Source organism: Hypanus sabinus, chromosome 9 (assembly GCF_030144855.1).
Source record: "Hypanus sabinus isolate sHypSab1 chromosome 9, sHypSab1.hap1, whole genome shotgun sequence".
Lineage (NCBI taxonomy): Eukaryota > Metazoa > Chordata > Chondrichthyes > Myliobatiformes > Dasyatidae > Hypanus > Hypanus sabinus.
In genome coordinates this window covers 133,291,140-133,318,355 of record NC_082714.1, presented here as the reverse complement: position 1 = coordinate 133,318,355, position 27,216 = coordinate 133,291,140, and the positions used below count along the sequence as shown (strand labels likewise).

The 27,216-nt window shown below is 37.0% G+C and overlaps 1 protein-coding gene and 1 long non-coding RNA gene across 5 annotated transcripts in view; one reads left to right on the top strand and one right to left on the bottom strand.

The window, feature by feature from the left end:
* Positions 1–26,743, top strand: part of prpf6 (PRP6 pre-mRNA processing factor 6 homolog (S. cerevisiae)) — an 87,546-nt gene extending 60,803 nt beyond the window's left edge. Inside the window, exons 12-21 of the mRNA XM_059980613.1 lie at positions 3,622–3,744; positions 5,283–5,404; positions 7,652–7,790; positions 8,412–8,531; positions 12,014–12,190; positions 12,345–12,478; positions 12,713–12,804; positions 20,283–20,397; positions 24,217–24,343; positions 26,157–26,743. Coding sequence (XP_059836596.1) covers positions 3,622–3,744; positions 5,283–5,404; positions 7,652–7,790; positions 8,412–8,531; positions 12,014–12,190; positions 12,345–12,478; positions 12,713–12,804; positions 20,283–20,397; positions 24,217–24,343; positions 26,157–26,309 — 1,302 coding nt within the window. The 3' untranslated portion in view covers positions 26,310–26,743. The remainder of the gene's footprint in view (positions 1–3,621; positions 3,745–5,282; positions 5,405–7,651; positions 7,791–8,411; positions 8,532–12,013; positions 12,191–12,344; positions 12,479–12,712; positions 12,805–20,282; positions 20,398–24,216; positions 24,344–26,156) is intronic.
* LOC132399824 (uncharacterized) overlaps positions 8,540–27,216 on the bottom strand; it is a 150,032-nt gene continuing 131,355 nt past the window's right edge. For all 4 annotated transcript variants that reach the window (XR_009514101.1, XR_009514100.1, XR_009514099.1 and 1 more), the window contains one exon: positions 8,540–11,693. This is a non-coding gene — a long non-coding RNA (uncharacterized LOC132399824). The remainder of the gene's footprint in view (positions 11,694–27,216) is intronic.

Sequence of the window (27,216 nt, the reverse complement as noted above, 5' to 3'; positions counted from 1 at the left end):
TTGAAGAGCTGCTGTTGTTAACAAATTTCACGTCACATGCCAGTGATAATAAACCTGATTCTGTTTCCTTTGTTTTTCCCTCCTCTTCCCCCACCCCATCCCAGTTCCCCTGCCTTCTCCCTGTAACTTTTGATGCCATGTCCAATCAAGAACATATCAATCTCTGCCATAAGTACACCCAACGACCTGGCCTCCCAGCTGCGTGGCAACAAATTCCACAAATTCACCACCCTTTGGCTAAAGAAGTTTCTCCACATCTCTGTTTTGAAAGGGTGCCCCTCTATCATGAGGCTGTCCCCTCTTGTCCTAGACTCTCCCACCATGGAAAACATCCTTTCTACATCTACTCTGTCTAGGCCTTTAAACATTCAAAAGATTTCAATGAGATCCTCCCCTCATCCTTCTGAATTCCAGTGAGTACAGACCCAGAGCCATCAAACCTTCCATGTATGAAAACCTTTCATTCCTGGAATCATCCTTGTGAACCACCTCTGGACCCTCTCTCCAATGTCAGTATATCTTTTCTAAGATGAGGAGTCCAAAACTGTTTATAATACTCAATGTGAGGCCTCACCAGTGCCTTATAAAGCTTCAGCATCACAACCTTGCTCTTGTATTCCAGACCTCTTGAAATGAAGACTAACATGGCATTTGCCTTCCTCACCGCTGATTCAACCTGCAAGTTAACTTTATGGGTGTTCTGCACGAGGATTCTCAAGTTGCTTTGCATTTCAAATGTTTGGATTTTTTCCCTGTTTAGAAAATAGTTTGCACATTTATTTCTAATACCAATGTGCATAACCATACATTTTCTAACATTGTATTTCATTTGCCACTTTCTTGCCCATTTTCCTAATTTGTCTTAAGTCCTTCTGCAGCCTAACTGTTTCCTCAGCACTAACTACACTTCCGGCAATCTTCATATCATCTGCAAACTTGGCAACAAAGCCATATATTCCATCATCTAATTCATTTATATACAGCATAAAATAGAAGTGGTCCCTGTGGAACACTAGTAGTCAATGGCAGCCAACCAGAGAAAGATCCACTTACTCCCACTCACTGCCTCCAACCAATCAGCCAATGCTCTAACCATGTTTTCCTGTAATACCATGGGCTCTTAACTTGGTAACCAGCCCCATGTCAAAGGCCTTCTGAAAGTCCAAATATTCAACATCCACTGCATCCCCTTTATCTACCCTACTTGTAGTTTCCTGAAAGAATTCCAACAGGTTCATCAGGCAGGATTTTCCCTTGGGGAAACCATGCTAACTTTGTTCTAACTTGCCCGGTGTCACTAAGCACTCTATCACCTCATCCTTAACAATTGACTCTAACATCTTCCCAACCACTGAGGTCAGGCTAACTGGTCTATAATTTCCTTTCTGCTGCCTTCCCTCTTTCTTAAAGAGTGGAGTGACATTTGCAATTTTCCAGTCCTCTGGCACCATGCCAGAGTCCAATGGTTTTTGAAGGATAATAAAAGTGGAAGGCTAAGTAGAAGAAAAAGGTTAGACTGAACATGGAGTAGGTTAAAGAGTCAGCACAACGTCATGGGCTGAAGGACTGTACTGTGCTGTAATGTTCTATTTTCTATAATCTCTAATGTCACCACAATCTCTTAATGCTACTTCATTCAGAACCCTGGGGTGCACTTCATCTGCATGTGGTCCAGGTGACTTACTTAGCTTTTTGAGCATCTTCTCTCTTGTAATAGTAACTGCACCCACTTTTCTTCCTTCACACACTACAACATCAGGCATACTATTAGTGTCTTCCACAGAGAAAACTGATGCAAAATACTCATTTAGTTCATCTATCTCCTTGTCTCCTGTTATTATTTCTCCTGCCTTATTTTCTAATGGTCCTATGTCCACTCTCATTTCTCTTTTATTTTTAACATACTTAAAAACATTTACTATCCACTTTGATATTATTTGCTAGTTTGCTTTTCTATTTCATCTTTTCGCTTGTAATGATTTTTTTAGTTGCTCTCTGTAGGTTTTTGAAAACTTCCCAATCCTTTATCTTCCCATTAATTTTTGCATTGTTGTATGCCCTTTCTTTTGCTTTTACAATAGCTTTGACTTTCCTTGTCAGCCATGGTTGTACAATGTTACAATTTGAGTATTTCTTCAATTTTAGAATACTTATGTCCTGTACCTTCCTCATTTTTTCGCAGAAAGGCATGCCATTGCTGCTCTGCTGACTTCCCTGCCAGCATGTCCTTCCAATTCAGTTTGGCCAACTCCTCTCTCATTCCACTAACTTCCCTTATTCCACTGAAATACTGCTACATCAGACTTTACTTTCTCCCTGTCAAATTTCAAGTTGAACTCAATCATATTGTGATCACTGGTTCCTCAGGGTTCTTTTACCTTAAGCTCCCTAATTGCCTTCGGTTCATGACATAACACTGAATCCAGTATAGCTGATCCCCTAGTAGGCTCAATGACAAGTTGCTATTAAAAAGCCATCTCATAGGCATTCAACAAACTCTAAAGATTCATTACCAACCTGATTTTTCCAATTGACCTAAACTCTCCCATGACTATCGTAACATTGCCCTTTTGACTCACCTTTCTATTTCCTGTTATAATCTGTGGTCCAGCACCCGGCCACTGTTGGGAGGCCTGTATATAACTGCTGTCAGTGTCCTTTTACCCTTGCAGTGTTGTGTCATTGCTGAGTAGCGATGCTGGAGTGTCCTTTCTAAGGCACAAGCCTGGGTGGAAAAATTTGAAGAACCGCTGTTGCCCATGCAGTGGGGTTACCCCTCTCCATGTCACTGATGTAATCCAAGGGAAGGGCAAGCACCAGTACAGCTTAGCACCACTGTCGTCGCAGAGGTTGGCAGAGTGAAGTTGTAAACAACATCAGACTGCCTTAGGGACCCCAGCTCTGGATTTCTTCCTCTGGATTTACTTCTGAAACTTTTCCCATGGGTGGGTATGGCCACAAGGCAGTGGAGGTTTAAAATCAATTTTCTTTCTCCTAGGCGGGCTGCCATCCAAGGCTGATGGGCCCCACCTGCCCAAAACAGCTGGCTTTGAGGCAACAGTGGTCCGCCTTTGTCCCTTGTCGGTAGAAACAGTCCTGAAGGCCAGAGTTAGACTTGGTTGTCAGAGGCTGTTGAAGACACACGCCAATTGGAGCAGTTTATAGGTAGTGGGAGCTTATCCGCACTACCACTGCTGGCTATGACAACCTTAGGAACCTAACTGACTAAGCAACATTAAATGCTATTTCTTTCATTACTTTTTTCAGTTATAAAGCAGACTAACTTGGCTGAAATAATGAAAATTTTCATTTACCTATTTTATGACATCTGAAAAGTGGGAAAACAGCAAGTTTTCAATTTAATATCTAGGAATCACATTGTTCTGAATATATGGCTCTGCAGTTCCCTTCTTTGAGAAAGCATTTTGTTTGCATCATCCTTTTGATTTGTAAAATTTTAGTCTAATTGTGCTCAGTACATAACAATTTGCAAATTTGATAATGTTTTGAGATATTTACTATAAACTGAGTACAGTATGACACACTGTAGATGTGCAATCACAGTATATAGTGTTTATACTGTTGAAAATCTTGACTTATTTAATTTTTTCTCTTTTGAAGGATGCTGAAGAATGTGATAGGGCAGGTAGTGTTGCCACCTGTCAAGCTATTATTCGGGCTGTTATTGGAATTGGCATTGAAGAGGAAGATCGGAAACATGCTTGGATGGAGGATGCAGAAAGTGTAAGAGTGGCCATTTTGTTAAATTTTAATTGAAAATTACATCCAAGATGGAATACTAAGATTCATGGAATGTATTTTCCCCAGTGACCTAAGAGCAAAGTTTTTTTTTCATTCCAATTAGCTTATAACCAGATTTCATTTTTAATTTATTGTTGAAATGTTTGCACATTGTATCACAAGGGAGAACACTATGTTTTCTTACAGTTCAGTGTTTCAAATGTTCTACATGGTGAGCTACTGGGAAATGCAAACCAAGTGTTTTGCATTTGCTAAACCTAAAGGTCTTTGAAAAATTTGCCCAAGCCATAGTCATATCGCCACTTTTAATGCACTTGTGCAGTGAAAGTTAAAAAACTTTATTTCATTTCGATTTGGAAAAATTGTAAGAAATCCACCAAAGTGCTAATGCGTCTTTTGTTAACTGTGAAAGTAGCATTAGTTTTAACCAGTCACTTTTCTATTTCCATTATGGTCTCATCTTTTCATCTTTAAGCTCGTAATTTCCTTGCTAATTTATGCTTAACAAAACCAAGAGGAAAATGTTTTACATTGTGTATTTTTAAATTTCTTTCCATCTTTTTTTAGTATCTGTTCCCGTTTGTAGTCCTGAATTATTTTTTGATTCTTCAGTTTTCTTTCCCGTATACAGGTCTCTTTTAACTTGATGCAGATTAATTGTACAGCTCTTTTGGTTTGATACAGCATGTTCCTCATTTATTTACAAACCACATAAGGTGTTTGTTCCATTATGCATTAGTGTTTCCTCATTAGTGGAACATCTTTATTTACTTATTTTAAAGTCTTTTCCATCACTTCATAATTTGCATGATACTGCATATTTAAAATGATAATTGTGCTTTCCCTTTGTAAACTTAATAGCAAATCAGTATTATTGTCACTATTCCCTAAATGTTTTCTCAGCCTTAGTTAGCTTTCAGGTTGTCGAATAACAGTAGGTCATGAGAATGAGGCGAGATGAGAAAAAACTCTTCAATTACAATCTGATAAATTCTGTCACAGGGAATGCTCGAGGCACAGAAGTAGTTTGTTAGAGAAACATTTGGATCAGTACCAGTGGAAACGAGTATAAAGAATGGAAAGAAAGTTGGTTTAGTTTCAAGCATTCTCAGACCTGTTTCGATTCAACTGGATTTATATATATATATATTTCTTTTGTGTGCCAGAAACGCATACATAATACAGTGGGATGTTTTAGTACATCCAGATTCTCCGCCAAGGATAATAGCTGTACATTGTCATAATTAAGTTGTAGGAATCTGTGTCCAAAGGGTTATTTGTTGGTTATATATGTCATAAAAGTAAATTTTGGGATATTGGCTATGATTCAATTTGTGATGAGGTTAACTCTTATTTTAATGCAACTTGAACTCAGCAGTAGAAAATGTTTGGATCTTCAGATTAATACTTCATCTGTTTATATTCATAAATATATTCTATGTTTATTACAAGAAGTTATCAACTATGTAAGATAATTGATATCAGAAATTAATCAGAATTTGCTTTTATTTTTTTCATAGTGCATTTCTCATGGAGCTCTTGAATGTGCACGAGCTATCTATGCACATGCACTTCAAGTCTTTCCAAGCAAGAAAAGTGTGTGGTTAAGAGCAGCCTACTTTGAAAAGAACTATGGCACCAGGTAGTGTGAAGTTGAAATATTTTTCCAGCATCGTTGTTTGGCAAACATGGTCAGAAATTTACCTTATTGTATTTAACATAAGAAATGGTTTTTGTTGAGCTGCCTAATTACTATTTACAAACTGAATACTGTTGATTTTGTTGCATGAAAATCGAGGAGGATCAAAGCTGCTACAGTCCAATATCTTGAATGATCTAATGTGATTTTAAGCACTCAATGCCATAGAGCACTATAACACAGAAACTGGCCTTTCTGCTCGTCTAATTCATGCCAAACTGCTATTCTGCCTTGTCTCATTGTCCCACACCAGGACAAGAGACCTTCATCCCCCTCCGATCCTAGAACTTAATTAAACTTCTCTTAAGTGTTGCAATGAGATCTGAAATATTGTTCTTGATTTTTTTTTAATTCTCCTTGTGTTCAGCAGGTTTGGTGCAATTTCTGATTCACTGTGCATCAATCCATGGTGGTTTACTGCTGAAGGGAAGAACAATGTATTTCAGTGAGGTGTCTTTGTAGCATTATTTTCTTTTCAAAGATGATGAACGAAGTTTGTCCAACCTCTCCTTGTAAGCAGATACTCTCTAATCCAGGCATTCTCTCCAAAGCCTATGCATCCTTCCTGTGATGTGGCAACAAGAACTTCACACAATATTCCAAATGTGGACTAATCAAAGAGTTCACCCACTTGCAACATGACCTACCTCCCCTTTATACTCATTGCCCTGACTGATGAAGGCAAGTATGTTGTATGCCTTCTGAATCATCCTGTCTATTTCTGATGTTGCTTTCAGGGAGCTATAGACCTTCACACAAAGATCCTTCTGTATATCAGTGCTCCTACAGGTCCTGCCATTTACTGCATACTTTCCTTGTGCATTTGACCTCCCAGATTTCATCACCTCACACTTGTTCAGATTAAACTGCATCCTCCACCAATATTTCTAACTGGTCTATTTCCTGATAAGTCTTTTGACTATCTTTCTCACCTTGCTTTTTTTGTCATTTTGATTTTCAACAAAATCACATTACTTTTCTTTGTGGAACTTCACTGGTTAGAGCTCAAGTCAGAATAATACTTTCACCACTGTTGACTGTCATCTATGCATTGTGCCACTGGTAAAGGTTCTCCATCTCTGGCAGTATTCAGGGCTTCCTTCATCATGTCAGTCGCTTCCTCTTTGTTTTCACTACTGTCACTCATGCAAGTTCCAGATGGAGACTCAGGAATATCGTTACATACAGATGTAGCAGGGTTCTTTGTTGCTGTTTCCATAACAGTTTTGTTTTACCAGTCAAGATTGTTTGCTCTGAGCTAAACCCCTGAACCTGGAGGACTAGTGGGCCACTGTTAGTCTGGCCTCTACCCTTTGACCTGTTTGGCATGGGTGACCCTAACAAGAGCCAAAGCATAAAGCCCTGACTCCAGTCAGTACAGCTCTCCAGGTCATTGATGCATGCAAGTCTCCAAACCATAACAAGGTTGTAGCCCTATTGTAGGCCTGTCTTCTACGGCAAGTTAATTTTGAGTCCAAGCTACCAAGCCTCCATAGATCCCATGCGCCTTAATCTGCTACAAGATATCTTGTTGAAAGCTTTTCTATAAAGTCCATGTATATAATATCCACAGCCCTCCCCTCACAAATCATCTTTGTCGCCACCTCAAAAAAAAATACACAGTCATGTTTGTAAAACATGACCACCCGCACACAAAGCCATTTCTGGCTATTCCTAATATGTCTGTGTTTTGACCCATTATTGTTGAAATTATATAACAAATAATGTCTAGCCCTTGAGACGTTCTTGTACATCTTGGAATTTGTGTTAGTAATTGAGTGTACAGATCGCTTTGTTTACTGTATTTGGCTTTCTAGGAATTTGTCAGTATATAACCACATTTGTAACAACTTAATATGATAAATGGCTCAAAATGATGTGTTTCTTTAATGTAAGTATTGGCTTCTGTATATTTTAACTAAAATATGTTTTAAACAATTAGGACAAAATGGAAATATGATACATTCAAAACATTTGTAGATAGAGCAAGTTACAAAGGATTGCATTAATGGCTATGAGATTGTCTAATTAATAAGTGAATGTAAATAATTTTCAATATAGTGCAGATTTAAGACGCTGCATGTATGAATAACGATTATTTATTGGAGTGGTGGTGTTTCTGAATATATAATAAGTTTGCTTGAAATATCCATTAGAGTATTCATAGTTAAATAATACTTCTTTCCCCAGGGAATCCTTGGAAGGACTTTTACAGAGGGCTGTGGCTCACTGTCCAAAAGCAGAAGTTCTTTGGTTAATGGGTGCCAAGTCCAAGTGGTTAGCTGGAGATGTGCCTGCAGCCAGAAGTATTCTTGCACTTGCTTTTCAGGTTTGTCTGATTGAAGATGAATGTCATTGCTGAAAATGTTAGACCTGATTTAAATAAGCTAAAGACACGTTATTCAAAATTATTCAACAGCAGAAGCAAATGACATAATAATCTTCAAGTTAGATAATATATCTGGGGAGAAAAGTAGTTAATGTTTCAGGATGATCGTTGTTTGTTAGATCTTTACTAAAAGATTTAGCATCAACAGACTTGGTGTTCTAAACTGGATTAATTTTTATAATTGTCTCTTTCTTGCATCAGCACCTTAACTATTCATTTTCAACATCCATGTAGTAAGGTGGATTAGATAGCGAGTTAATTCATTCAGAAAATCTATCTCCCTCCTTGTGCCCTTCTACCTTATTAAAAATTCATAACATGAGAAATTTATATTATGAATCTCAGGATAAGTTTGCAGAATTGCAGCAAAGTGTGATTTTTGCTGCACTTTGCTAACTGTTTTATAAACTTTGTAAGTTTGAAGTGCCTCTAAGACATTTCTGTAAAAAAAAAGTAGTTTAGGCACTTAAAAACTTGAAGCGATTTTAAAAGCAACTGGTTCAGCTGCAAAATTTAATAAACATATTTGTGATTTATTTTGCATTTTTTTTTATGTGATAGGCTAATCCTAACAGTGAAGAAATTTGGTTAGCGGCTGTTAAGCTGGAGTCTGAGAACAATGAATATGAAAGAGCACGAAGACTTCTGGCTAAAGCTAGGAGTAGTGCTCCAACGGCAAGAGTAAGTAAATATCAAACATTTTCAAATGAACTTTATTTCCTTTGGAGTGAAAACACCTGTAGTAACTCTGCAACATATGTGTATACTTAGGAAAAAAAGGTGTTAAATATTACAGCAATTATTTTTTGCTTTTTTAACATTTGATTTGTAATCACAAAAGTCACTGCAACTGCTTATCTGTAGTGACCTATTTTCAATCTTTTCATGCTTAAGAAAACAACCTTGGTTTTAATTTCCTATTTTAAATCTGTGTGGTAGAAATGGAAAATTAAGTCCTTGTACTAATTTCTCAACATTTACTAACTTGATATCAACAGCAACCACAACAGGTTGTTGATGACTCACTTATCAGGAGGTAATTGAATACTCTCCAGTTTTTGAATAGATACAACAGCATTTGAAACTCCATTCCTAGTCTCCCTGCAATAGCTTTGCAGCTTTGTGATTTAATGTAATGACAAAACGTTGGAGCTACTGCATAAATTTGATCTAAAATCCAAGCTCTTAAGACCATAAGATAATAGGAGCAGAATGGGGCCAGTTAGTCCATTGAGTCTATTCTGCCATTTCATCAAGGATGATCCATTTTCCCTTCCAGCCCCTATCTCCTGCTTTCTGCCCATATTCTTTTATGCTCTGACTAATCAAGAATCTTATCAACCTCTGCCTTAAATATACCCAAAGACTTGGCCTCCATAACCTCTTGCGGCAATGAATTCCACAGATTCACCAGTCTGGCTGAAGAAGTTCCTCCTCACCTTGGTCCTAAAAGGACACCCCTCTGTTCTAAGGCTAGGTCCTCTGATCTTGAACTTCCCTATAACAGGGAAACATTCTCTCCACGTCTACTGTGTCAAGGTTTTTCAATGTTCAATAGGTTTAAATGAGGTCACCCCTCATTCTTCTGAATTCCAGTGAGTACAGGCCCAGAGGCATTAAACACTCTTCATATGACGAGCCTTTCAATCCCAGAATCACTTTAGTGAACCTCCTTTGAACTCTCTCCAATGTCAGCATATCCCTTCTTAGATAAGGGGTCCAAAACTGCTCATGATATTCCAAGTGAGGCTTCACCAGTGCCTTATTAAGCCTCAACATTGCATCCTTGCTTTTATATTCTAGTCCTCTTGAAATGTCTTTAATTTCAAATTTAACAATCTTTCATTTGGCAATTTAACTTCAAAACTTGCTTAGCAAAATCAATTTTTATAGCAAATACTAAAATCTGTTGAGTTTTCTTTCTCAAGGTTTGTCATTTCATGTTTGTTTCCAGTTTAATGGCCTTAATTTTTCCAGTTGTTTGTCATTGATTCAGAACATGTGCCTGAAATTTCAAGATCACGCCAGTGTGCAACTACTGAATTTGCTGGCTAGGAGTGGAGAACAATTTTCCATCTGTGTTCTAAGTAACAGCAGGACTGAAACTCATTGACGTTTGCCATTCAGAGGTTCATTTTGTTATACCGAAAAAACATGGAAGTCATGGAAAAGAAAGAAAAAGCATCAACCTCTCCCTTGCACAAAGATTAACAGATTGCCCTCCCAGAAAATAGCAGCTAGAACATCAACCCCCAACACCCTCCATCATGAGAAAAAAAAAGCAATAGTAACATCAAACCCCTGATCCCCTCTCTGACACAAAAATTAACAGAGAACATCGGACCCATCCCTCACACATAAACTAGCATATCGCCCACTCAGAAAATGGCAACAAGGGCATCAGACCCCCAAACACTTAATGTATCAGTGAAAAACTGGCACCCTGAGAGTGCGTGTCTTCTTCACTCCTCACCAGCTCGCCTCCCCACAGACTGAAAGTGAGAGAACCTTACAAGTCAGTTCAGCCCCAGGATATCAGGGGAAGGGTGTGAGGGGGAAGTCAACAGTGAAGTAAACTGAAATAAACTATGCAAAAGTCTTAGGCATCCTAGATTTCTGTATGGTTTCTGATGGTATGGCCTCCATCATTGAGGCTGTGTGGGATTACTTGGAAAGACAAAAGCAAGTGAAACAGCAGAAGAACTGTGGCAAGTTCTCCAAGATGCTTCGAAAAATCTTACCAGATTATTTTCTTATAAAACTGCACAACAGTGTACTGAAGAGAATTGATGCAGTTTTAAAGGCAAAGTGTAGTCACACCAAATATTAATTTGATTTAGTTTTTAATTTAGTGTTTACTGCTCTTTATAGTTTTTTTTTGATATTTAGAAACTTTTCCTTTCATTATTTTTGAAAGCATCTTTGCTTGAGAGATATTTTTTACTTGTGCCTAAGACCATTGCACAGTACTTTGTTGTGTGGTTGCTTGCTGATTAATTACGGAACTTCAGCAATTGTCAATGCATGTGTGGAAGTCCCAGACCTGTTGCCTTTTAACAACAGCATGGTATTGTTAACATGTTGACCACCTTCTTCTTGGGCCTGTAGCTCCCAGTGGATCATAGGCCACTGATGAACTTCCATCTCCATCATCCTCTGTTCTGAAGCAATTTCTAGATGGTGAACCGGAAGTGTCCACGACATCTAATTTTGGCCTCAACATCTCTTCTCCATGTGTTATTTCAGCATTCTCTTCTTCTTTCCATTTTAATGCCTGCCTGGTGATATTGGTGGCATTGTCAATGTGTGGCCAATCCACCTCCATTTCTGCTTGCGTATTTGTACCTCTATGGATTCCTAATTGGTGTTTTCCCACAGTGTCTGGTTGGTTACTTTGTCAGTTCATTTCGTGTTTAGGATCCTTCTCAGGCACTGGTTGATGAAAGTCTGCAGTTTTTCTAGGTCGTCTTTGTTGTTCTCCTGGTTTCAGAGCTATATAGGAGCCTTGTTTTAACATTTGTGTTGATATTCTGTTATTAGTTTTCCTTGATATCCACACTTTCTTCAAGACATTGAAAACTACTCTGGCATTGTTGATGCTGGCCTTGACATCCGTTCTACCATATATATGTAGACCTAGGAAGTCTGTTCTTCCAGGATTGTATCTCTCATCACTATGGGTCTATAGCTGGTGGAGTTAGTGGTCAAGAGTTTTTTTTTGCATCTATTGGTTAGAACTGGACAGTAGGGGGATGTCATCTTCAAACTCGAGGTCATCAAGGTGCTGCCACATGGTCCAAAGGATTCCATTTCGTTTTTCACTTGTCTGTTTCATAATCCACTCTATTGTCAACAGGAACAGGAAATAACAAAGTTAAATAGTTAGGCACATAAATAATATAATGAAAAATAAAAATAACATCACAAATGTCACTCATGTTTAGACTAAAACTTAATGGTAACTAACTTGCCATCATTTCTCATCTTGCCCAACCATGCATCGACTCAGAATGATCTTCTAAAAAGGAATCTTCAGAACATGAGGATTACAGGCCACTAATTCACCTTTTGGTTTCCATTTGGATGACTGCCTGCTAATTAGGGTTCTGATTTTCCGGCTGAAATAAGGGACTTATTACTGATGATTTTTCTTTATATTGTAGGTATTCATGAAGTCTGTGAAATTAGAATGGGTGTTAGGAGATATTCCTCGTGCACGTGAGTTGTGTGATGAAGCACTTAAACATTATGAAGACTTTCCAAAGTTATGGATGATGAAAGGTGAAATCGAAGACCAGGTTGAAAATACAGAGAAAGCTCGTGAATCATATAATCAAGGGGTATATATGCTTTGTTGCTAGTGATTAAATATACATTAATCTGTTTTTACAGAAAGCACAGGTTGTCTATCCTTAATCTGAATTTCTGCAGTACTGAAGTGATATCTTAAAAGTACATAAAATAATTTTGCATTCTAATGTATTTTATGTGCAGTTAAAGAAATGTCCCCATTCCAGTCCTCTTTGGTTGCTTTTGTCGAGACTTGAAGAAAAAGCTGGCAACCTTACAAGAGCAAGAGCCATATTAGAGAAAGCACGCCTTAAAAACCCACAGAATCCAGAGTTATGGTATGAAAAAAATGTGAAACTTTAATTAGCAACATGATAGTCACAGATGTCTGCGTGATTTAACATAATTTTGTAAAATGGTGCAATAAGGATTTAACTTCCTTCTGTTTAAAATATTCAGTTGAAAATAAGTTGCATTTTGTGTTACTTTAACCATTTCATTTACTTAAGCCTTTCTTTTCTGATACTTTATATATAGAATAACTGCCTCTAAGATATTTCTAATTATGACAGGTTGGAATCTGTAAGACTAGAATACAGAGCTGGTCTGAAGAATATTTCAAATACATTAATGGCAAAAGCTCTTCAAGAATGTTCTAACTCTGGTAAGTTCTTTAAAAGGACTTCAGTATTTAAAGAGAGTACTGATGTTTTTACTTAAATACATTAAAGCTGGTCACCATTTGATAGGTTAGTTTCCTTTCATTTTGTTCTTTTAAAAAAAAAATCCCAATTTATATATGAAACAGAGCAAAACATGCAGTACTATGCAAAATTCTTATGCAGTCTAGCTATACATATGCACCTAAGATGTTTCCACAGTAGTGTATTTGTTAACTTTTGTAAATTATTGACATTATTGTGGAGCCTGTTCTCTGCATGAACATAGTACATAGAAATCTACAGCTCATTACAAGCCCTTCGGCCAACAATGTTGTGGCGACTAGGCGACTGCCTAGAATTTCCCTACCACATAGCCCTCTATTTTTCTAAGCTTCATGTACCATGTAGATTTTAGTTTACTTAAATCTGAATCAACTATCCACATTTCTATCAATAACTAAATGCTGGAGTTAGCTGGCTTCATTGCACAGCTGTAATTGTATTTTGTTCTTATGATGTATTGCTCTGGAGCCAGAATGTTAGATATATAAATTACAAGGTTTGCCATGATTGGAAAAATCCTGTTTTATTTTTGCAAATTCTATCAATTGCAGATCCTATTTTCCTCTGTTGTTTCCCTCTTGAACAGTTGAAATTTGAAACTGGTAATTGAAGTGAGAGGTTGCAGTAATTGAACCTCTGCTATAGCAGAACTACTTTTGCAGCAACACTCACTTGACTCCTGGCAAAACAGTATTCTATGTTAGGGTTTTTCTGTTTTTCTGAGGAAAAGAAATCCAATGTTCATAATCTATTCAAATGAATATTTTGGTCAGATTTAGGGTTATCGCTGGTATTTACAGCTGTCTGTGATCTAGTGATCTCTGTGGTGTGAGCTTCCCTTTTCCAAACATCAGTTCAAGAAAATTCTCATTGAGTGTACTGTAATGCCATCCAGCTTGCTAAGTAGCCAAGTACATTAAAGAAATACTATTATTTTTTTTTGAAAAACAACCATAGACAGACCAAGAATTTTAAAAACTGAGTGTACATATAAGGTGATTTTTTTTTAAAGAATCTGTAACTTCAGGGTAGATTTTATGAAATTTATGTGAGAGCGTGGGAAATTAGCAAAATGCACACAAGGAGAAAAAAGCAGCAGATTGTCACTTTTTGTTAGGGCTTGCATAATGGAAAATCATGATACTTTTTTTTAGGAATGCAATCCCTCTGTAGTAGGATTGCTTTGATTTAACTTTCAAATAGGGCTATAAAGTGCTCATGGAAAGTTATAAACCTAAAATTCTTCACGTTTTTTTTTTCTCATTAATTTGCTGACTTTGTATTTCCAACATTTTCAGCTTGTATTTCAAATTTGTGGTATCTGAAGCATTTTACTTCTGGGTTTCCTGAATTGGAGTGGAACCTACAGCAACTATAGTGACTTTAGTTCTCAATTTGCTGCAATATGTTCCGTCCATAGATACTAACATTACCTTTTAATTTTCTCCTTACTTGTTCTATGTAACACCAATCCAGTTAACCTTCTCCCTTTTTTCTTGCAAATTCATACCTTTGATGTTTATCCACCTTCTTATAAATGTTACAATGTATCTCCTGTCACAACATTGGTTGGCATTGCATTACAGGTCCTTATTACCTGTGCTAAGGTACAATGAAAAGATATTTTGCATGCCATCGCTGCAAATCATCACATCAGTATAAGAGAAAAGCAATAACCATGCAGAATAAAAGTTAGAGAAAGACGGGCAATAAGATTCATTGTAAAGTAATTATGAGCTGAATTAGGTGAGAGAGTAGGCGGTGTGGCACATGGCAGCAGCAGCCTTTCAGATCTGGTGCTACTTTAATTTAGTCTTTCAATTTAATTTTAAGGCACAATTAGGGTTTAGGACAATGGATAACAGAGCAACTATCTACCATCGCCAGATACTGCTGCAATACAGAGATCACCCAAAAACAAACTATCATGAAAATCTGCTGGTTAGATTGCGTGACCTCGGCTTGCTGAGGGAATCGGGCCTGCAGCCCTCGGAGTCGCCCGATGCCTGTGGCCAGAGTTGGGGACATCGTAAGAGGAGTGCGAGGAAGTGGAAGCGAGACAAGTGGGCAGGAGTCCATGCCAGGAAAAACGTAAGCCCTAGCCAGCCGGCTCTCCCATCCATTCTGCTCTCCAATGTCTGCTTGCTGAGGGAATCGGGCCTGCAGTCCTTGAAGTTGCCTGATGCCAGAGACCGGAGATGGGGACGTCAGAAGTGGAAGCGAGGTGAGCGGGCAGGGGTCCGTTCCAGGAAAAAAGCAAGCCCTAGCTGGCCGACTCTCCCGTCCATTCTGCTCCCCAATGGACAGTAGATTGGACTACATCTGTGGCAACGAAATACCCAGCGGGAGTACAGAAACGGACGGAATCCAGGATGCCACCATTCAGCTGTTTATTTATGTAACAGATTTTTCCCCCAAGCCATCGGACTACCAACCTACTGCCCTCTGCTGTGCATATTGTCTTGTTTATTATTTATTGTAATGTCTGCACTGTTCTGTGTACTTTATGCAGTCCTGTGTAGGTCTGTAGTTTAGTGTAGTTTTTGAGTTGGTTTACATAGTTCAGTGTCGTTTTTGTATTGTTCATGTAGCACCATGCTCCTGAAAAACATTGTCTGGTTTTTACTGTGTATTGTATCAGCAGTTATGGTTGAAATGACAGTAAAAAGTGACGACTTGACTAATCCATTTTATCATACAAGGGGACTGCTCCATTGTAACAGTGGGATTGAAGCTGTCCTTGAGCCTGATTGTAGTGTTTTTCAGGCTCTTTTCCTCATCTTTTTACCTGACGGAAGAGTTAGAAAAGAGAATCTCCAGGGTGGGTGGTATTTTTGATTACATTGGTGCTTTACTGAAGCAGTGAGTAGTTTAGATAGTGTCCATTAAGAAAAGGAGGGTTTGTGTGATGTGTTGAGCTGAGCCCATAACTCTTAACTACTGTTGGAGGTAGAGGCCAACAGTGCCTGCTGAGGAGGTAGATGCACTGGTACACTTCCTTGGCTAAGGAATATATGTGGTTGGATCAGGGCAGGCTATTGGTGATGTTCACTCCTAGGAACTTGAAGCTCTCAACCCTCCAGACCTCAGTACTGATGTAAACAGGCGAATGTTTCCTCATTAGTTATGGTTCTTTTGTCAATCACTTCACCTTCATTCCCTATCCCCTTGCTATTGACTTCTACTAATTAGAACAATTTTGTACTACTTTCGTTCTGTCTGTCACTCACAGCTTCCTCACTTCTATATTCTATCCACATAGCTGAAGTTTGTCATTTCTGGAATCTTTGAGCTCTTTCTTTCTTCATCTTCTCAAAAGCATTCAGTTTGCTACAATGTGGTGCCAAAAACAAAACTCCCAATTGTAGCAGAATTATTGGCTTTGGTGGTTTCATGTTGGTTTTCATGCTTTTCTAAACATTTTCTCAACTAACTTGGTCATTTTCAGCAAACAATGCAGTTATATCTCTAGATATCTATTGCACCAGTTTTAGAATTGTCATTTTTAGTTAATATTGCCTGTTCTCATTTTTGCTACCAAAGTATTTTGATTGTTCTGAAATATTGAAGGTGCTACATACGATCGCTTTGTGTACAGTGTGTTTGGAACATTTTCATTAGATTTATGGATTTCTCATTAGGGCGACAAAATGAAATTTCGAAATTAATGCAACACACATTGCGGTTTTAAAATGTAACAAATTCAAAGGAAAATGCACATTTAAAGATCATGGTTTCCACATGTGATGATTCCATTTTTTGACCATTATTTTTGCACTAGGTACCTTAAGAGTTGGGCTAACTTTATGAATTACTAAGGAAGCTCGGATTTAGAAAATGTGCCAATTTATATGGAATTTTTCACCTCTACTCCAATTTGATCTAATAAGTCATGGCAAAAATTTTTATTTCTGTTTATACAAATGCTAGGAAAAAAGCTAATTGTTTTAGCTTGGTACAAGGTCAGAACCTAGGATATATAGGATATAGCAGCAGAAGTAGGCCATTTGGCCTATCGAGTCTGCTCCGTCATTTAATCATGGGCTGCTTCAATTCTTCCAGTCATCCCCACTCCCCTGCCTTCTCCCATATCCTTTGATGTCCTGGCTAATCAAGAACTTATCTATCTCTGCCTTAAATGTACCCAATGACTTGGCCTCTACAGCTGTTTGTGGCAACTAATTCCACAGATTTACCTTCACCTGACTAAAGTAACTTCTTCACATCTCTGTTCTAAATGGTTATCCTTCAATCCTGAAGTCGTGCTCTCTTGTCCTAGACTCCCCAAATTCAGTTGGATTCACTGTATAATCCTCAGAAGAAGAAACTCTATAAATCACAAAAAGCATATGAGATTTTTCACATCAAGGTACATTGAAACATTTTGTTTTTTGAAAAAATTTTATTCGTAACAGCATAAAGGTTCAAAACTTAGTTAAAATAAATATTCCTGTGAGCTTTCCTGCTGGCTTGGTCAGTTTGTCCATTTTGCCTTGTCATTATGTGGAATGACTGGTTACACTTGGTTGCATTTTAGAATGGTTTTCTTTAATTTCCATTTAAAAGTTGGTTTGCTTTTGCTGCGTGTAACCTAATATGAGTGAAGCAACATATTTACAGTGATCAATCAGGATCTCACATTCAAAAACTCCCATAGTAATTGACCCATTTTGCAGTTTCTAATGGCTGGGCAAGAATGTATTTAACTTGATGCTTGGGAAGCAGCAAATATCAGTTGACACACTCCTTTTGTTTGACTATTACCTGAGCATCGATTTGATTTAAAATTGATGTTTGTGTAGAAGTTTAATTGCAGTGTAACATGAATTAATGTTGAGATTTAATTTACATTTTGGACTGTTCACTTAGTCTGTCAGTTGTGTTCACAGCTAACCTACTTATAGTGTAATCTCATTCTCTCCGTTTGGTTGTTTTGTCTTTTTAAGATTCCTTGTAGGATTACAAGAAGTTGAAATTGGAAGGGCAAGGTTATTAGAAAGCACAATAGCAATGTTTAGATATGTTGTAATAGTGAAAATGTAGGATCTGAATCTCAAAAAATTGAGATGCCTGCAGTTTTGTGGAAAATTGAGGGTTACAGAAATCTTGGCGATCAATTTTTATATCTAATATTAGTTAAATCTTTTTTTTGGATGGGACAGTAGAGGCTGCATGAAGGTGCAGAGCTCTGAGGTCAGCCAGATAGTTGCACCAAAGAAATTCAACAGAGTGAATGGTCAGTATAGTAATAGGCAATAATTTGTTTTGACAATTGGGTACAGAGGTTGCTATTCTATTTACCAGTGTTTAAAAGTAGATATTGAGTGCAGCAGTAACAGTACTGTAAAGAATTGCCAGTCTGTCACTGATGGATAAAATTTGTCCTCGGTGTCAGATGAGCATAAAACTTACAAAACTTTCCTCTGAAGCTAATTAGCAGGCCATTAAAAGGTGTACTATTTATACAAGTATCAGGGACGTACGAGAACAGAATATCAACCAAGGAATGATAGAGCAGAATCTGAACCTTGTTATTTGTCCCCAAGACATTACATTAGCCTGCTGCTCAAGTCCTTATTGCACAACTTGAACCAGTTTCTACTGGATTTAAAGAGACTGGCCTCATGATTATTGGCATTATACCAATCATGTAATTTTTTTAAAAAAACAGTGGTCCTGTTGATTTTTTTTGCTTGAGCAGTGATCTGACTACACTACAGCTTACTGCTGTTAACTTTGTTTAAGAAATAATAGTGATATTTAATGGAGTATAATTAACCAATAATGTAAACTGTGAAGAATATAAAAGTAGTAAACTAATTAGTCTGTCACATTATTACACTTCTTCTATGTAAGATTTGTGCCCACTGTTTGCACTGGTCATTCAGTCCTTGCTGGGAGCTCTGACATTTATTGAGATGTAAGCTATTCCTGTAGTCGAAATCTACTTCATTAAACTGCAACAGTTTTGCAGTTTTATAATTGTGTAATTCCTTTTAAGGCCAAACTGTCTTAATGAAGTATACAAATCTTTGCCCATGTGAGAATACAGTATTGGCAGGATCCAAGATAGACCCTCTACATAAAAGGAGCATGATTTCTAAATGCAGCTTCAACTGTCAGAATTAAATGTCTTTCAGCAAAAAATACAAATAGTAGTAGGACAAAGATTTGTAATCTCAAGTCACACACACCTTTGTGATCATGCTGACTGGTGTGGCCTTTGGGAGGTGGTACATCAGAATGCTGTCAACGGGAAAGACTGGCCTCATGATTATTGGCATTATACCAATCATGTCATTTTGTAAAAAAAACAGTGGTCCTATTGATTTTTTTTGCTTGAGCAGTGATCTGACTACACTACAGCTTACTCAAACAATTATCTCAAATACTTGCAACTCTATATTTTTCTCTTTTTCAGTTTGGAACCAACAATATACTTATCAAGTTGGTTAACTTTCTGAAATTTCTGCATATTGTAATGAATTCCATTTTCCACTTGTATTTACATAAACAGCTCAAACAATGGTGTTGAATTTCCACTGACATTTTCTGCATAAGGATTCCTGCAAAAGCTTAACCTAAACTTTTGAGTTACACTAGTGTAAGGTTCATTTTGATTTTGAAGATTGCAGCGTGATTCCCTTAAACAGTTATCTGTTATTTAATCTGCTTGATTAAAAGTTTGGAACTGTCATTTTGGCTTTGAGTTCTGTGAATGTCAAGCCCTTGTTGACAAGTTCTGAATAGGAGCTGAGCACTCCTTTGAGGGGGAACTTTAACATCCAGGTTGGTTGGAGTGTTAAAATTGTTGATAGTTCTCAATCTGAGATTCTTGCTTAAAATGGTAGCTTTCACCATCTTAACTGAAAGAGCAGAACAAAACATTTGGTATAACATGGCTGTCAAAATTTAGACATTTTGCTCAAATGTTGTACAAAATAGGGGGTGAAAAGATTTATAATTTTTAATTATATGTAATTAAAGTAAATTTGGAATAAGATTTTTTAATGCACTGAACTATAGAGAGATGTCTTTGACTTTGAACTTCATATCCAAGGCAATTGAATAAAACTTAAGTAATGAAATTTTCCAGCACCAATATTTTCAGAAAGAACTATAATTAACTACAGAATGAAAAGGAGGAAAAAAGAAGTCCAATTATAATCATGCAGCTAGAGACAAAAAATTGGATTTGGAACCATACCTAACTTGTTATATGAGTCTTATTTTGGTGAGGTAGTTAGTGGACAGGTCTATAAGAAGCTGATAGTTCATACATTATAAGCCACCTCTGGTTAGAAATCATATTCTAAAACTATTAGTGAGCAATATTGTAAGATATGGAACTATCTATATATTTCAATTAATAATAAAGTAAATTGTTTCATTAAATGCCCAAATGTTATAATTGTAGGTATACTCTGGGCTGAAGCAGTTTTCCTGGAAGCAAGACCACAAAGGAAGACCAAAAGCGTCGATGCTCTCAAAAAATGTGAGCATGATCCTCATGTCCTCCTGGCAGTGGCAAAGTACGTTGACTTGCTTGTCCTTTTTGCATGGAGTGTTAATAATGTAGCAATGGTGTACGAGATCATCGCATTGTCAGAATTAGCATTGTGGCAAATGAAAATCTGACTATAATGATGAATTTATGGAAAGACAGTACATATGTGAAATCTGAATTGACCTGACAAAGTAATGTTCCTAAAATAGCAAACTAAAAAAGATTGAGTTCCTGTCTGGTTGGATGCTAGTTCTATATCTACACGAGATAAAGTTGGAATAATTGTTAAACAGTGATGTAAACTTACCACAGAACTAAATATATTTTTAAAAACTGGGAAATTATATCTAGTCTATATACAGTTGCAAGAAAAAGTTTGTGAACCCTTTGCAATTACCTCGTTTTCTGCATTAATTATTCATAAAATGAGGTCTGATCTTCATCCAAATCTCAATAATAGACACAATCTGCCTAAACTAATGACTCACAAAAAAACGTGAATGCATTCTTTAATCATTCACAATCCAGGCTGGAAAGGTATGTGAACTCTTGTATTTAATAACTGATGGAACCTCCTTAAGCAGCTGTAGCCTCCTTCAAGTAATTCCTGTAGCTGTTGATCAGATTTGCACAACAGTGAGGGGGAGTTCTAAACCATTATTCCATACAAAGCTGTTCCAATTCATCAGTATTTCAGGCACACCTTACACGAATAGCCCTCTTCAGGTCATGCCACAGCACCTCAATTGGGTTAAGGTCTGGTCTCTAACTTGGTCATTCTAAAACACTAATTTTCTTCCTTTAAACTGTTCTGTTCTATTCTTGTTTTGGATTATTGTTTTGTTGCATCATCCAACTTCAGGTGACAGACTGTTACCCTGACATTCTCCTGTAAAATGCCTTGATACAATTTTAAATTCATTATATGCTCAGTGATTGCAAGCTGTCCAGGCCCTGAGGCAGAAAGCAGCCCCAAACCAGGATGCACCTTCCACCATGCTTCGCAGTTGGGATAAAGTTCTGGTGTTGGTGTGTTGTGCCCTTTTTCCTCAACACTTAGCAGTGTGCACTTCTGCCAAGAAGTTCAACTTTTGTCTCCCCTGTCCACAGAACATTATCCCAGAAATGTTGTGGATTATCCAGGTGGTCTTTTGCAAACTTGAGACTTGCAGCAATGTTATTTTTGGAGAGCAGTGGTTTCTTCTGTAAACACCATTCTTTGGTGTTTTTCTTGTAGGAGATGCATAAACAGAGACTTCAGCAAGTTCTGGAGATTTCTGGAGGTCTTTTGCTGTTACCCTTGGGTTCTTTTTCACTTCCTTCAGCATTACACATTGTGCTATTGGTGTGATCTTTGCAGGACGCTCACTCCAGGGAGAGTAGCAACAGTACTAAATTTCCTCCATTTGTAGACAATTTCTTGTACTGTGGGCTGATGAATTCACAAGTCTTTAGGAATGCTTTTGTAGCCTTTCCAGCTTCATGCAGCTCTACAATTCTTTGTCTCAGGTCCTCTGAAAGTTATTCTGATTAAGGCATGGTGCACATAAACATCTTGAGAAGAGAAGGCTCCATCAGTAACCTTACTTTGTGTGTCTATAAGACAGGGTACCTCTACAACCTCATCTCCAATCTCATCTCATTGATTTGAATACCTGACTCCAAATAGCTTTTGTAGAAGGCATTACCCCAGAGTTTCACATACTGTTTTTGAACCTAGAATGATTGTTTAAATGGTGTCATTGATGAGAAGTGCAATTGTATGTTATCAGTTTAGAGAGACTGTCTATTGTTGAGACTTGGATGAAGATCAGACCACATTTTGAGTAATTAATGCAGAAAAGCAGGTAATTACAAAGGGTTCACAAACTTTTTCTTGCAACTGTACTTAACAAATATCTACAATTAACTATTAATTGAACGTGAAAATTTAGCTGAGCAGTGAAATTTCAATTATTGGATTACTTTTTTGAGATCAAAATCAATGAACTCCAAACATGTAGTTTTGTGTAAATCTCTATTGCCTTAAAAGACTAACAAAAGAGATGCAAGTATTCCGTGTTATTTCTTTAATGCAATGAATTTTAAGTAGCTACTATTTATTTCTGTTCTCAGCATTAATAACAATGGTTTAGAATTTATCATGCTAATGAAAGTGAAATTTGCATCAGTATTCTTAAGAACTCTGGAGAATCTTTTTGGCTTCTGGGCATATGCAGTTGGAACATGGATTTTTTTTGAGAGATTCTATCACAGATGTACTGCTCTTCTGCAAGGTGTGCTGATGCTGTCTTCTGGTGCAATAACAGCAGCTTTTAATAATATAAATATTTGGGTTGAAAAATTTTGCCTGTGCTACATTTCGGTGGATACAGTAGTGAGTGATCTGCAGGTGGCACAGTTGTATCTTGACTAGTTGTATAGGTGGGTTGAATGGATAGTTAACAAAATGTCATAAGGTATTTCATAAAATTAGCAAATAAAATGTGTTGGTAAGCCACAAGAGATTTTAAGGTAATTGACCTAAATAAGCTACCAGGAGCATCTTAGAGGAAAGGAAGATTGGTTCCTTGACAGTTGAAGGAATTTTGGCAGTTTTGAAACAATTAATTTTGAGAAAAATGATGAGACCAGAATTGGAGAAGCACATGTATCAATGAGAGTTTTGTGACTGCAGTTGTCTGTAACAGATTGACAGATGAGGCTGTGGTTGGTTCTGGAAACAAGGATGCACAATCATTTGTTGCTTCACTAGTGTAATGTAGGTTAGTGAGCATGAGATGATGCAGCGATTAACTCCAGAACTACTTTTATTTTAGTAAATGAGTAGCCTAGACACGACTTCAAATGAGTTAAAGTCCCACTATGGGATCTGGGTAATTTAAATTCAGATAGTAATTAACTTGAAATACAATGCCATTCACTGTAATGAAATTGGCAGATTATTGTGGTGTCCTTGCGGGAGTGTGCTTGTCTAGCCTGGCATGTTTGTGACTCCAAAGTCCCAGTTGTGTGGTTGACTCTTAATTATCCATTCAAGTGTCCTAATAAGCCATTCAGTTTAAGAGTTTAAGGATATGGGCATTAAATGTTGGTCTCATCATCAACCACATAGCGTTTATTTTTTTTAAATTTAGTGATACAGTGTGGAGTAGGTCCTTTTGGCCCTTCAAGCCGTGCCATCTCAGTAGCCCCAATAGCCCCGATCTAATCACATGACAAATTGCAGTCACCAATTAACTTATCTGGTACCTTGGACTGTGAAACTGAAGCACCCAAGGAAAACCCATGCATTCCATGGAGTGAACATACATAAATGCCTTAGCAGCAGATTTTGTGCTGGAATTTTTTTTAAAAACATGCAAAATAGGATTTCTGCACAATTTTACAGAAGGTCAAGAGTGTTGAAATGGTTGGGTTTAGAGTTAACAAAGTGTCCTTGAGAATTTAAACAGCAGATTAGTTCAGACAAAAGCAATGTTGGTGGTTCTATAGAAGTTGAAATTGTTGAAGATATCAGTGTGTTTACAAAATGTATCTCTTGTGAATGGCAACAAGGTTATGAATGTTCTGACTGAATTTTAAATAACTGCACAGCAGAAGGTTGATTTGACTAAAGTTCCACAAAATATTTATTAACATGAAAATAGTTTTTAATTTACAAGCTTATCTGTGGAATTTATTCATCTGATTACTCGTTCTAGTGCCTTTGTTGTCATTTGCTCTATGTACCTGTCCTTCATTAGTTCAAGCAACTAATATATCTGCTCAGTCTTTTAGAAGATTGGAGCACAGGAGATCATGAAAACTGACTTTATTTGTTTTCCAATTACTTTTTTTCCAGATTATTTTGGAGTGAACGTAAAATAACCAAAGCTAGAGAATGGTTCCACAGAACTGTGAAAATTGACCCTGACCTTGGAGATGCTTGGGCTCTATTTTACAAGTTTGAGTTGCAGCATGGCACTGAGGTAACTAAAGGTTTATCACTGCATCTCTGAAGGAGTTCTGTATTTAATATAAAAATTCTTAATTTTTTATGTTTATCTCAGTAGGGCATTTTTCAGTTTTTTGTTCAGTAAAATCAAGTATTATCCAAAACAGTTCAGTCAATAGATATATCAGCAGTTGGCTTCTATACTGCAATTAAAATGAAATTAATGATAATATGCTTCTTCAAAGTTATAGAAATATTTTTCATAATATAATACCACTAAAAAGCCATTGAAAAAATTAAATACGTCAGCAATCCAGATCTGCATTTTGAAAATCATGTGTGGCATTCTTGAAGTAAATTGATTGAAAATGCGCTTTCTGCTTGGCTGATAATTGTCAGCATGGAGATTTACAGGTGGGAAGAGTAAAATTTCCAAGTAAGCCTTCAGGCAAGGCAGCTTTTTTTTTGAACTCATTAAATCGGAAAAATTCAAATCCTTGTTTGCATTGTAACTTGGATTTTTGAAGGATTTCATTATCTGAATTTTGGTAGGCTGCATGAATGAGAGAAGGAAGCTAATGAGCACCTAATTAAATTTATAGTCCATTTAAGAGTCTTCTGGCTCTAATGTAAAAATGAATAGGATATGAAATTTGCAAGGCTCAAGTATTGAAACATGAAAGATATGAATGTATAAGCAGCTATTCAGTTGAAAATATTGAATAAAACATTTGCATATGCTTTTAATAAATGCTGCAATGTATTATTACTAGTGTGGGGAGGATAAACAAATAGGATTTGGGGCATTTAAACATTTTGAAGTAGCCCCAGTACTCAACCAGCTAATTGTTTTTTAATCTTTCATGGTGGGTTAGTTTAGGATAAATGGAGATTTATGATGTGCAATAAATCACAGAAAAGTGAACAAAAGTGGTGTGGCAGTGCAGTTGTTTGATGTAGTTGAAGATGGTATATAATGTGATTTTAAGTTTTAGAAAACAAATAGCCTTGCCCTTTTCTCCCCTAAAACTTTTGCATAGTATTGTATTTGTCAATGTGGAGCAAAGAGTGAGTTTGCAAATCTGGTGGGAGCAAAGGCTGTTTGAAATGGCGAGGGTGGAGCATCATGTTGGGGTATAGGTGGCAGAGAAGGAGTGACGGGTGGGGTGGCGCAGGAGGAGACTCCAGGCAAGATTATTTGAATCCATGCAATTGGTTTATTAATCATTACAGAATGTCTGGTGCTTCCCCTTCCCTCCCCCAACCGAGATTCACTTCTCCCTGTCCCCTTCCCACTTCCAGTCCACAATGGAGACCCATGTCAGAATCAGGTTTATCATTACTCACGTAAGTCATGAAGTCTGCTTTTTAGCAGCAGCAGTACACTAGGATACATAAAATTACTACAGTACTCTGCAAATGTCTTAGGCACCCTAACTCATTATATGTGTGCTTAAGACTTTTGCACAGTACTGTAGCTGAAGTGTTAGAGGGTATAATTATGATATTGAAAAGATAGTTAAATAGGTATGTGAAATGAAAGTTTTAAAAAGATATGGCCAACTACATACAGACAAATGGAATTAACTCAGTCGGGCAACTTGGTCTACATGAACAATCAGGCCAACAACCCTGTCTTCTGCGCTGTATGTAACACCAGTAAAATCGATAGTTTTGGGCAACAATTGTGCAATTCAGAATGCAGGAGTAATGTATAGAAAATAAAAATGCTCAACTTCAAAGATACATTTTGTCTATGTTTTAGACAAAACATTCTTTTACATCAGTTCGGATGGTTTTTCAGGGAAATTGAATCTCAGGTGAACTTTCATCTGTTCCTTCTACAGGAACAACATGAGGAAGTGAAAAGACGATGTGAAAATGCAGAACCGAGACACGGAGAGCTATGGTGTGAAGTATCCAAAGACATAAGGAACTGGCAAAGAAAGATTGGAGAAATTCTTGTACTTGTAGCTGCTCAAATAAAAAATACTTTTTAAATGATTGTTTCAAGATACTTGTGTTTATTTTTTTATTGGAATAGTACTTCAGTACAGAAGTCTGGATCTGTGCTCTGTCTTCCTACTCCTAAGTAATTTAATTACATGATATTTATCCCAATTCCTACGACATTTTCTGCTTGGTAAAAAGTTTGTGTAATTGTGTAAAATACATTTTAAAATATCCCTATGTTATTGATAGTGGGTAATTTCTTTGAGAATAATAGTTTGATAATGCTTGGTGTAGTAGCTGTTAACTGTTAAAGTTTTTAAAGATGAAGTTAAATGCCATTTAAATTGGTTCTATAAATATAGAAAATATACAAGAGAAAATGTGTGAAATATTTCAATGTTTTGTCTGAGCAAGTTGTTTAAATTCCTTTTATCTGTCTAAGCATGGTTTCTTTATAATAAAGCTTAAAGTGAATAAGATACCACTTGGTGCTTAAACTGCTTTTAAAGAAGCTCTCCACACTTTATTTGAGATCATTTAACCATGCAACTTGCAATGCACTTAGTTGGCCTTTTTGAACAAAAAATCATGCAGTGCTGATGAAGGCAATTTCAGTCAACTTATCTCAATCACCATTTGTGACTTACTGGAGGGTTAGGTAACTGTCATCAGCAAATAATTTCACAAGCTATGTATGGAGTGAGTATGCAACATCTTCAAGCAATTGAACCTGCTTCTCTACGCTATTCATATCCAGAGTACCTGCACCAAATGATGTTTCTCCTGAACTCAAGGTACATATTGAAATCAAGCCAGGACAAATACATAGTCGAACAACTTTTATCTATCAAAATCTTGTTAAAAAAAAGTTAATTTGTCTTGTTGGATTATAGAATATCAGTTTTAAAAATAAATGTTTGAGTGCAACAGTGTGCTGGAATTAGTTTTTTTGAA